General features: G+C 32.9%; 1 protein-coding gene across 1 annotated transcript; it reads right to left on the bottom strand.

Moving 5' to 3' along the window:
- Window positions 1-9978: 9978 nt before the first annotated feature.
- LOC107058677 (homeobox-leucine zipper protein ANTHOCYANINLESS 2-like) lies at window positions 9979-11782 on the bottom strand. The gene is made up of 5 exons (XM_015304682.1): window positions 11689-11782; window positions 11540-11604; window positions 11125-11226; window positions 10819-11031; window positions 9979-10155 (listed from the first exon to the last, which is right to left on the bottom strand). The coding sequence occupies exons 1-5, from the start codon at window positions 11780-11782 to the stop codon at window positions 9979-9981; spliced, it is 651 nt and encodes a 216-aa protein (XP_015160168.1).
- Window positions 11783-12816: the final 1034 nt, after the last annotated feature.

Here is a 12816-nt window from a genome sequence, read left to right as displayed (position 1 = left end):
TGGGAATACATAGTCCCCATATACTTCTTTGAAGAAATGAACTTCAAATCTTTACTCTTTGCTTAACTTGAACTTAAGTCTTAAAACAATGTTAAAACATATGTGAAAGACTTTTGAAAAAAACTTTAAGAACTTATCTTGACTTAACTCTTGACTTCTTGACTTGACTCTTAACTTCTTGACATGACTCTTAACTTTCCTTGAATTGAATTATGGATTGAAGGATTAGGATTTGTGATAGGAAAGATCTCATGATGTTTAGGAATGATTTTAGATAGCTAAACATGAGAAAAGACCGAAATATCAAAATATGAGGGTGGGTCCGCGACGTGGAGAGGCTTTTAAAATTTAGTTTCAAAAACGTCTTTTGAGGCAGAACACTCTGTGCCAGCTCCGCGACGCAGAACAGAAATTCCCAAAACTGGGGACTAGCTGTGCGACGCGGAGGCACCTCCAAATCTCGACCAATGAAATTTCTTCTTCGTTTTACAGCTCTAAACCCCCTAAACTCCATGGGTTATTTTACCCAACACTTAGAATCATCTATATCCTCAATGTATATTAGATTCTTCTCGAAAACACTACTAAAAACGCGAATCGACCTCAAGAAACTCCAATCAATAACACCCACAAGAATTCAAACGAAATCTATCAAGAACTCAAGGATTTACTTTCAAATCTAATAACTTCGCTGAAATTGAATCATGATTGGCGCGTGGGAGAATTAACCCAATGCTATGTGATCTCACATACCTTGTAGGGATCACCCCCGACGAAATCCACAAGCAATTTACGACGATCTTGACGGGTCTTGAACGTTCTTCTTCTTTCTCCTCTTTTCTCCTCTTCTTTCTCTTCTCTCAAAACCCTAACTTTTTTGGTAAAAGTGTAAACTGATCTAATTCAGCTTTGACCCCTAATTAATTACCAAAAATGACTTAAAATAAAAGGGTAAGGAAATGACCAAACTACCCTTTTAAAATTCGGATTGAACTTTCCTTATTCCAACAACCCAACTTCCAAAGGGGATAACTCACTCATACAGGCTCGGAATCACGCAAATTCAGCGGTATTGGAAAGATCATTCCAAGAGTTTTCCAACCGTATCTGGAAATACCTCTAACTCATCCTGAGCTAGAAGTTATGGCTGCTTGAAGTTGACCAAAAATTCACTTTTCCTAACTTAAACAATTTTCCAGATTTGTCATTATTTCCAAAAATGATTATTTCAAGTTCTTAGCTTCTTCCTAGCTATTTCAATTTGAGAGATGTTACAGTCAGTTAGAGAAACTCCCCACAAGTAAAGTATATTATTTCATGTTGCTTCCATTGTATATTTTATTGTAGAGCTTAAATGGTTTTCACTTCATGTTCATATATTGATTCAGTTGAGTTGCTTTAAGTCATTGAGTTCAGTTATTTGTTTACTTAGCTATATTACATACTCGTACATTCCATGTACTGATGTCATTCGACCTGCATTCTTTTAAGATGCACATATAGGTGTTCATGATTATCAACAGGTGCTTCGTTGAGATCACTCTACACTCCAGTTAGCTTTGGTGAGCCTCTTTGTATTCCAGAGGGCTTCAAAGTTACTTTCCAGTTAGTAGTTTTGATATGTCGTGGGTCTTGTCCCGACATCCTTTCTTATTAGTAGAGGCTTCATAGATAGATAGTTTTGAAGAATCTTTCAGTTTTAAGATATTTTATTTAAACTTATGTTTAATAATAAGTATATTTAGCAAGGTTTTGAGATTCAATAATCTATTTTTAAACTTTTCTTTCAATTTTATGCTTATGTATGCTCAAGTTAGTCTTCCTCTTGTAGTCAACCAAGATGAGGGTTCGCTTGGGGACCAGCAATGGTTCTTCCGTGTCGGCCACGTCTTAGGTGTAGGCTCGGGTTGTAACAAACTTGGTATCAGAGCACAGAGTTCAAGTGTCCTTGGGTGTTTATGAAGCTGTGTCAAGTAGGATCTTATTTATCATTTTAAGGGCCCAATTTCTATAAATGAGGGATTATAGGCATATAAGAATTGTTTCCATTCTTTCATACTCTAAATTGTGCAATTGAGCTGTGTCATAAGGAACTTATTCAAAACTCGTGCATTTCTCAGATTTATTTGGCTATTCGCCCATACTTAAGGTAGTTGAAAAGAAAAGTCAGTTTATTATCGATAAGTTACTCTCAACAAAAGTCTTGAGAAAGTCATGAGACTACATAGGGGCTTAAGAGAAGCCCATGAGTGAGCTTAAGTGTTGAGATTCAAAAGAATGCACTCTTATTCATATGAATCGTGCGTTCGAGATAAAAGCGAAATGTATTCCTAAACTCTTTTCTCTAAATCTTGTTTCAGTTGAGCCCTTATGCGAAAGTATGTTTTGGAGCTTGGGTAGTATTTTCACCCGAAAATATAGTATGAGTTATGAGATTATAGGAAGTAGTAGTAAGAGTTCCCAAAAGTAGAAGAATGCATGCAGAGGTTCAGTAATCTAAGAAAGGGAGAAAGTGATGAGGCAACTTATGTTATTGTAGTCATTCACGCATTAAGTTATTGATGAGGAGTTTTCCCTTATGAGTAGACTAACAAGTGATGAGTTTGTGTAGATTGTATGATAGGAGGTAGAGTAAGAGTTACTAGTTAGGATGAGTTGGAGTATACTTTAAATAGAAAGGAGGTTATGATGACGTGTCATTGAGTTGGTAACAACCAAGTGTAGGCGCTGGATAGAAAAGCAGAAGTATTCATGAAGTGATAGATCTAAGTTAGGCTTACAATTTTTTATGGAGATCCCATAATATTCAAAGTGTTATAGAAGTAATTAGGTAATGATGTATAGTGAATGGGTAAATAGTACTTAAGTTGTGAAAGGAAGTGCGAAGGTAAATTGTAAGTATGAAGACTGAGAGATAAAGATTGTCGATTTGTCATGAGGTTTTAGTTGGCGAGTGTTTCCTAATTTTTATCTAGTAGTTGTAAGTTAGTATAGTGAGCGAGCAATCATATTGATATCCGGATTTAGTAATAAACATTAAACTTGAATTTGAGATGAGTGTCGTGATCAAAAAAATGGAAACATGAGGGTGATGATGTTAGTCTTGAGATCTGATCTGGTAGACTTGACATAGAGTAGGTGAGGAATTGAGATGTTAGCTGCAATGAATGTGAGTGGTACAAGTTTGGGATTCTAACTTTTAGATAAGAGCGGTGAAGTGTGGCTTAGTCATAAGAGTAACAAGAACATTAAGAGTTGTACTCGAGATTGTATGTAATCAGACGGGGTTCCAATTAAGTTAATGATTTTCCATGTGTGCCTAGATAGTATATTTGAGCTGTCAATGTAGAATAGGCTTAAGTAAGCATTAATTTTCCCTTGAAGCGTTAGATGAAGGAGAAGAGGTTAATAGAAGCATCTTAGAAAGAGGTTCTAAATGGAGTCTTAGTACCTGCTTATGGAGAGTTCAGTATGCATGAGATAAGCCTTTTCGAGTATTAAAGAAAATGTAGACTAGTTTAGAGATGAGGGAATATATCCATAGTTTTCAAGTATTAGTTTTAGACCTAAGGGGATATGATAAGATGAGAAACCAAGTCAAGTGTTGAGGATGATATAGTGATGTTTTTCGAATAAGTTTTAGAGGTACATCAATTAATTCATACTCTAGTGTATTCCTCAAAGTTCAGTCATTTGAACATCATGGTGATGTTCCTTATATCAGAATTGTGCTCATGACCTATGCTCATACACTCTAGAGAGATTCACATCTATGCTCAATTTCCAGAATGTGGGGCAAAGAATTTAGCCCATTGATCTCAAAATTACTCCATAAAATTGTGGATATCAGTTTCATGCTATGAAACTATTCATAAAAGCATTCATATCTCACAGTATGTTCAGTCTCACAAATTCATAATTTACTCTTAATGGCTAGCAACATAATGTTATGTCATGCATATTCTTATATCAGATATCTTGAATGAATCGTGCTTATGATCTTTCGCCCTGAAGTCCTTTCACTAATCTTTTTTAGTTTTGGATAATGGTGTTGTTGATAGTAGTTATGTGATGATAAAAGAGAGGATTGCCATTTCTTATTTTGGTAGTGATGGTGTGTTTATTCCATCTAAGGTTATGAATGTGGAGGAAGAAGGAGATAAAGTTTTACAATGAGTACTAAGTCAGCTTCCTTGTAGTAATGCATGCAAGTTCAGTTGGTAGAGTTGATGAGAGGATGATAAGTTCTTAGAAAGTGGGTTAGTAGGAGACTATGGAGTGGTTAAGGTTCTAAGCTTGAATGTGGTGTTGTTAACATGTGGACAGTACGTGATACATTAGGTGTTTCGTGATATGAGCTTGAGGTTAGCTGAATCTAGCGGTAAGGAGTAGTGTTCTTGGGATGAGATTTCTTATAGAGGTATATAATTAGAATCTTGTGATTTAGATTAGAATAATCACCTTATGTTAAGTACTTTATGATTCCGAGTAAGATTCTTCTTCAAGGTAAGTGTTTCTCCAAAAATTTCATTCTTTCCACCTCAAATTCCTCTATACAATTATAAATCACTAATAAAAATCATAATTCTTGGCCATAGAGAATTCAAGAAACTAATTCAAGAATCTCAAGAAAGAGTTTCTTGATTGTTTACCTTCAAGCTAGGATTTCAAGACTTCTAATGAAGTTCTTCAAAATTCTTCAAGAACCTTGTTCTTCCAGGTATGTAAGGCTATCATAGTGTTGGACTAGCTTTTCCTCACACCCAGCATCTACTTTCAAATCAGTTAAAGAGAAATCTCGGATTCTACCCCTAGATTTGAGTATTCTTGAGATAAGTTGATTTTGAGTTCATGAATTCCCGAGTCTTTTGAAATTATATTCCTAAGTATTGAGTTTATATATTTTTATTGAGATCCTTGAATTGATTTGTTCATGTTTATAATTCCTCATGAACCCTATTTTGAGTTATAAATCTTGAGAAGTTTTTCAAAGCCAACACTTGAGTTTCAAACTGAGTTTTTTGAGGAAGTAAAGATGAGTTTTGAGAAAGAAATGTATTCATTAGTTCCTATATGATTATTGAGGTCCTCAAGTTGAGTCGTACATGCCCATAATTCCGTATGAACCCTACGAATTGAGTTATAAGTTTCAGACTGAGTTTTGAGAAAAAGTTTAAATGTTCTATATCATAAAGACTTAAGAGTTTCTAATGTTATTTTATTCATATATATGTACCTATGTTAATTATTGGACTTGAAAGATAAGTTCATAAGTACATGTTTTCAAGAAGGTAAACACGTCTCATGTTTTGAAAAGTATTTCAAGTAATGTAAGAAGTCCATTCTTTGTAATGAGTGAATTGAGAAAAAAGTTATATTAATTATTTTGGGAGTAGTATCGAGCACCGAGTTGGGTTAGAGTCTCTTATGATTTGGAAGTCCCACAAAACTACGTAGCCAACGTAGGATAGGATAACATTGATTCTTCATGCGACTCCTCACCGCCTCTGAGAAGGCATATAGTTAGATCCATAGTCATGATATCATCTTATACCCCCGCAAGGTATATTATGGGCCCTTGCAACATGCAGTGGGACGCTGTATTATTGCTAGGCTCATAGTACTGGTTGTCGGTTAGAAAAACTCTCCACAAGTAAAGTATATTATTTTCATGTTGCTTTCATTGTATATTTTATTGTAAAGCTTAAATGATTTTCATTTCAAGTTCATGTATTGATTTAGTTGAGTTGCTTTCAGTCATTCAGTTCAGTTATTTGTTTACTCAACTATATTACATACTCGTACATTCCATGTACTGATGTCATTCGACCTACATCCTTTTATGATGCAGATATAGATGTTCATGATTATCAACAAATGCTTCGTTGAGATCACTCTACACTCCAGTTAGTTTTGGTGAGCCTCCTTGTATTCCATAGGACTTCACAGTTACTTTCCAGTTAGTATTTTTGAGGTGTCGTGGGTCTTGTCCCGACATCCTTTCTTAATAGTAGAGGCTTCATAGATAGACAATTTTGGATAGTCTTTTAATTTTCAGATATTTTATTTAAACTTGTGTTTCATACTAAGTATATTCAACAAAGTTTTGAGATTCAGTAAACTAGTTTTAAACATTTCTTTCAATTTGATGCTTATGTATGCTCTAATTAGTCTTCCGCTTGTAGTCAGCCAGTATGAGGGTTCGCTTGGGACCAACAATGGTTCTTGAGTACCGGCCACGTCCAGGGTGTAGGCTCGGGTCATGACAATTACTTATTATGTTGAGTTCAAAGATGAGAAAGTATTTTGCAAAGCTTTAAATGATTTAACTCCTCTATTTCTTTACATTCAGCTTGAGTACATTGTTATATATTGCAATCCCTCTTTAAGTTATTTGTTATTCAGCTATATTACGTACCCGTACATTTAATGTATTGATGTCATTCGACCTGCATCTTTTAATGATGCAGATACAGGTTCTTAGGATCCTCAACAAGAGCCCGTTGAGATCACTTCATCTGCTCGTCAGGTTTTAAGTAAGACCTCCTTGCTTCTGGAGGACTATACAGTTTTATGATTTGTTAGTAGTAGTTCATTTGAGGAGTCGTGGGTCTTGCCCCAACACTCATCTTTGTATAGTAAAGGCTTCATAGATAGACAGTTTTGTAGAATCTTTCAGTTTCAGATATTTTATTTAAAACTTATGTTTCATACTCAGAATATTCAGCAAAGTTTTGAGATTCAGTAAACTGTTTTTAAATGTTTCTTTTAATTTGATGCTTATGTATACTTGAGTAAGTCTTTTGCTTGTAGTCAACCATGATGAGGGTTCGCTTGGGGGCCATCAATGGTTCTCGAGTGCTGGCCACGTTCACGGTGTAGGCTCGGATCGTGACAAAATTTCACTCTCTTTGATGGAGTGAGTAGCCACAACTGTTAATCCTTTTCTATTAAACAAGTATATTTTCTAATTTTTTTGAGATAAGGCGCAAGTTGTCCCTCTAACTATATTCGAAATCCCAGCGACACCTAACCTTAAGTAGGGTCTCATTAACCCAGTAAACACATATTTATGTATTTTTTTTTTGCTCCTTTTGTGTTGATGTGACATAGATAGTGTGCTCACTCTCGAACTCAAGTGCGAGGTAAAAAGGAAAAACAAATCTGATCAATATTGGATACATGTCCTCTATTAATTGGACATTTTAGAATTGGTTAATACACATAATTATTAACATTAAAATTTGTATATATTTAATTATTTAAAAAAAAATAATCTTTGTAACATATTTACTTCTCTCCTCACTTTAAAGTTTTTATTTTCTTTCTTCCGTTATTTTCTTATCTTTTCACTTTTATTTTAGAAAACTTATCCGCGTTCTTTTTAATTATTTTTTTTTGAAAAAAAGTGTCCTTTAACTTTAACGTTTTAATATTTTTTATGTTTATTTGATTTTCTTCACTTTTTGGATACTTGTTCGAAATTATCTTATTTTATATACAGGACATCTGGAATTAAATTTAATGTGAAATCAAAAGGATAAACAAATAAAAAATCAATAGAATTAATGGAGGTAAAATATGAAGAAAAAAATTACGTTATGTTTGAGAAAATCTTAAATACTAGGAAATAAATATTAAAAAAGTTGTGTATTTGAGAAAATTTTTAAATACAAGGTTTTTTTTTTCTTTTTCCTATGTATATTAACTTATTTTTATTACAATGCAAAGAAAATAAGAAGATTGTTTTCAAAAAAATATTTGTATTATACATGTGACAACACATGTAGGGGTGTTCATGGTTCGGTTTTGATCGGTTATTGGTTAAAATCAAAACCAAACCAATTTAGTCGGTTTTTAATTTTCTAAAACCAAATCAAACCAAATGAAAAAAATAACCGTCGGTTTGGTTGTTGTCGATTTGGTTCGAGTTTTTGGGTTTTTGGGTTTGAAAGTAATAAACTAAACTTGGAGATTTGGTAGACACAAACACCTAATACATGAACAATCTACAAGAAAGTTATTGTAGATTCAATTAAGCAATACTAAAGAAAGTAATTGTAGATTCAATTATGCAATACTAGAGTTATTATTACACGATTAGAGTGATTCAATTAAGAGAAAGTGTGACTATCTAATGTGACGTAGGGTATGTAAGATTAAAGTAATGGACTTGATCTTAGGATTTTAATAGTTGAGCTAAAATTTAAGTATTGAGCTTGAGAAAATGGTAAAGTTGGGACTTAAGTTAATTAAAATCTAACATAATATTTATATTTTATTTATGAATAATATATAAATAATTATAAATTTTTTATATATAATTTCTCGGTTTGATTTGGTTGTTTTTGTGGTTTTTTTTAATAAAATCAAAACCAAACCTAATAGTATCGATTTTCAAAATTTAAAACCAAACCTAACCAAACCACACCAAATATCGGATTTTTTTAGTCTATTTGGTTTTTCAACTATAACCATGAATAGACCTAAGCGCATGTATATCACCACAACTAATTGAATCGAGTCTTGGCTCCACGTCAGCATTAGTTGTATAACAAAAGCACGGAAATATATAATGAACGCGTTTAGAGGAGGGGTGGGGGTAATAGGACACTAGTTAAGTTTAGATATGTTGTTGAGATCGGATTTAGTTTAGAATGATACTTGTGTCTTATCCTTTTTTTCTTTATCTTTATCGTCACCTCACCACAACCTCACCCTCCACCCCCACCATTATAACTAATGACACCACCTCCAGCCTTCTCTAACACAATTAAAAGCCACCTCCCCCTTCAATACAATTTATACTAAGCCACTCCTCCAAAACAACCGCCAAAAAGGTTGAAGTTTTACTTATATAATTACTACATATCAAATACAATTCTTGATCCAAAAATCTTTACGTTGAGAACTTACATGCCTTCTTTCTTCTTTCTTACTTATAATTACACTCCAAGAGTAGTGAAAAAACGAAAAAAAGCTTTAAAAAAATTAAAGGGATAAGACAGTAGAGACTCAAAACACATAACATACCAATGGATGGTAGATAGTCTTCAAATATCACTTGCATTTAAGAGCACTCTTGATCTTATGAATTGTGTGTGAGATGAGTGCATTAGCTTCTTTGACCAACTCCATAGAAAGAGTTGTATTTGGAAAGATGTTCCCCATCATTTGAAAGCTGATAGTCACCAGCGATCCACCATCGAACCCATTATTCATCTTCCCAGAAATAACATTATAGTTATTAGTTGTAGAGAAATCTTGAAAACAATCCGGGACTATTGCTATTCCATTTGAGAAGAGAGTTACACAAGAAGAGTTCCCCCCTTTCATCACCGTATTAATTTCTTGTGAATCAATTGTAGCATAAACCAAAAGAGATCTAGTTGCATCCATGCAAATATATTGCAAGATCACTCGATTAGCACCAGAATCGAATCAAAAGAAAATATTATTTATAAATTAACAATTAATTAAAAAATCTAATCCAATCATGTTTCCAAAAAAAAAACACAACAATTAACCACTCACATGAGGAAAAAAAAGAGAAATGTTACTGTTGACAGTTTGACCCTTAGAAATATGTATCATTCATTCCATGGGACAAGTATTGGAGTACAAGACATCCCACTGGCTCCTTATTTGTTCATTAGTGAGGAATTTGAACAAACGTTGGTGTTTCACGGGTAATCAGTTTGTCTTTGTAGAACTTAACACCACACCAATTGATTCACCAAGGTTACTAATATTCGTCCTCATCATTAATTTGGAATTTTATTCATTTGCTAGTTGAATTATTTCCCAATAGTGAGCGGTTGCACAAACCCCCATACAAAAATTATGCGTCATGCGTTGAGCCAACATTCTTATACCTCTCTCACCACTTAAATCAACTGCCACAAATAAAGCTACATCCGAATCAATTCTTTTTAATATTCAAAAGTATAAAAGATAAATGGCACAATAATTGAACCTCTATGTATGATTACCTATGGGATCAACAATTGACTTCATCACTTTCAAGAACTGATATTGTCTTTGCAATGTAACCATCCACCTATGAGCACCAAATCCCAGACCAGTCTTTATCAAAGGGCGATACCAATCGTGGACAAGATTTTCATTATATTCCATGTGCTCAATCCAAGTAACCTGAAAATATTTCATTACTATTACAAAAGCACTAGAGAGAAAAATATGATCAGCTTGTATGAAATATTAATTTAATTATTAATTAAAATAAAATGGCCATTATTGGAGACAATTTAGAAAATTCAATCATTAAATAAATGAGTCAATCACAAGGAATGTATCCTCAAAAAAGATTTCTAGTGGTCTTGCCAATAAATATGGAAGGAAAGAGTGTGCAAAATATTTAGGTCTTGCATTTGGTATGATGCGAGGATACACGGAAGGAAAAAATTGCAGAAAAATTAATGTTTCTAAATATATTAATTTGAAAGGGAGCATAAAAAAAATTAGACAATTAAAATTTATTGCAAGGTTAGAAGGTGAAGAGTAATAAAAGAAATTCTTTATCAAGAAACGATATAACATGTTTCGAACAATTACTAAATAGTTGCATTACTCAAAGCTAGAAGAAAGTTGATCTTTCTCATTCCGAATAAATAAATAAAAATTCAGATAGAGAACAAATCACTATAATGGATACATAGATTGTATTATAAAAAAAATCAATAAAAGTAAATCATCAAGAATAAGATTAATAAAATATGAGTGATCTAGCTCATTGAATTTCAAAAAATATAAAGGCCTATGGGATGCATAATAAAAAGACAATTTATTTTGAATTACCTGGCAATAACTATTTGGCATATCTTGTAAAATACAGCCAGATAGGAACCTCCAACAATTTTCAATTTCGCTCTCTTGTGAACCTTCTTGAATTGTGTCACCAGACACATCAATGATAGCCCAGACACCTTCAACATATTTCTTACAGAAGCGAAGAAATTGTACTTCGCGAACATAAACTAGGTCAGAAATGATTTGCAATTCGGTTTTAATCTGCAAATCATTACTTTCTAGTTGTTAGTGCATGAATTAATAAAATAAATAAGATATGTAAATTTCATCAAAATAATAAGTAAGTAGAAATACCAATAACAGAGAACCGCTCTTATTTCCACCTATGCCAGTGGAAATCACATCAGTAGTATATGTTTTTTCAACAACGCATGGAAACATCTCTACCCACTGCCTCTGCATATATACAATATAGTACATAACAAAAAATAAAAAATATAACATGTCAACACATACTTGTATTCATCACTTGAAGTTAAATTTGATTGATTAAAATAATATGCAACAACTAATTGAAGCACCACTAAAAAACTAATAAAAAGGTATGTCAAATATAGTAATAAAAAGTAAGAGTACAACTAATTAAAAAGAATAAAAAATAAAAAGAACTAATTATTCACGTCAAATAAGGGGTAGGTTGTAAAGAGATGATAGTTCTTAAAAATGAGACAGAGGAAAACATTGAATTTAAAATGAAGAGCCTACGTACCTTATCCAACAGTGTATTCACCAATGCCAAACTGGTGTCAGCCACTGTACCTGATTCCCTTGTGGCTTCCGTTGTGAAATGTTTAGGTTTCGTGCCGATTAATGGGGTAAACAATCAAGCATATTCCTTAATATTTAACGTTTCTCCACCTCCATCCAAACTGCTAACCCAAAGAGGTTTATCATTTTCGTAGAGCCTAAAAAGCTCATTCAAGGCATCCAAAGCAAGATTCAATAGCACCATCTTATCATGCACTATGTCTTTATTAAATAAGCTTAATTTGTACGCTTGGGCGGTAAGCCTCTTAACTTCATCTTCCAATTGGTTATGCTCAATCTTTATTTGATTCTCATAAATGTTTTCTTTACAATTGTCACAAATTGAATTTTCCAGGGTTTCCTTCATTACAAAATGCTCTATGCGAAGCTGGTCATTTTCTTGCTTCAAAGTCTTATTTTCGTATCATTCCAATTGCGATTGATAAAATAACACAATTCATTCTTATAATCAATTATACAAATTTCACATAAGAAAAAAATAAGAAATGTTGTGATATGTATCACCTTCATTTGGGTTCTTTTATTCTGGAACCAATTTTGCACCTGTTTGATGTCCATGGATAATTTTGTTGAAAGTTCTTGTCGTGCTTATTTGTTAGGAAGTGAATTCTTTTTGTAAAACCTATTGCCAATGGTATAAACAATGATTGAAAAATCAAAATTAACATAAGAAAATAAACAAGTACAAAATAAATTAGAATTATACTTAAGTTTCAAGCTCTTGAATCTGATCGGCATTTTGCCTAATGGGGTTCTTCCTCTTCGATGATGATTCACCACCAGTTATGTTGTCACCGGTAAAACTTCTCTCTATTTCTTCCTCTCCAGATCCTTCTATCAAAACATTAATCAAACTTTTTCCTCTCTCATTCATGTCACTATGACCTTCCATCTTTTATTTCTGAACAAATTTAAGATGTATCAGTTCAACTCAATATCATATGTGATCATATCAAGTTTCTTTTGAGATTTTATATTGTTTATCAATTTATTGACTGCTAGATTACACCAAATAATTGCATAACGCAGTAAAAAAATATTTTATTGAAGCAATATATATTAAGAAAGAGTTAAACTCTTGTAGTAACATAAATGGAGAGTCTAGTTATAGTTAAAGGTGGTAGTAGTTAGTAATTACGAATCTATAGAATAACTCCATTTCCATTACTATATCATGAACCCTATAAGTCGAACAATCTTGAGATCAGAAGTATCTTT

Source organism: Solanum tuberosum, unplaced genomic scaffold (assembly GCF_000226075.1).
Source record: "Solanum tuberosum cultivar DM 1-3 516 R44 unplaced genomic scaffold, SolTub_3.0 scf00600, whole genome shotgun sequence".
Lineage (NCBI taxonomy): Eukaryota > Viridiplantae > Streptophyta > Magnoliopsida > Solanales > Solanaceae > Solanum > Solanum tuberosum.
The sequence above is the reverse complement of the archived record's forward strand: the minus strand, read 5'-3'. Positions and strand labels throughout refer to the sequence as shown.

Bases quoted from the DNA above. Each gene is read 5' to 3' on its own strand.
- LOC107058677 (XM_015304682.1), bottom strand. From the start codon at position 11,782: ATGGTGCTATTGAATCTTGCTTTGGATGCCTTGAATGAGCTTTTTAGG. The intron at 11,227-11,539 runs GTACGTAGGCTC...GTATATATGCAG, and splicing joins TGAATACACTGTTGGATAAG to AGGCAGTGGGTAGAGATGTT. The intron at 10,156-10,818 runs GTAATTCAAAAT...AAATATTTTCAG, and splicing joins TGCCAAATAGTTATTGCCAG to GTTACTTGGATTGAGCACAT.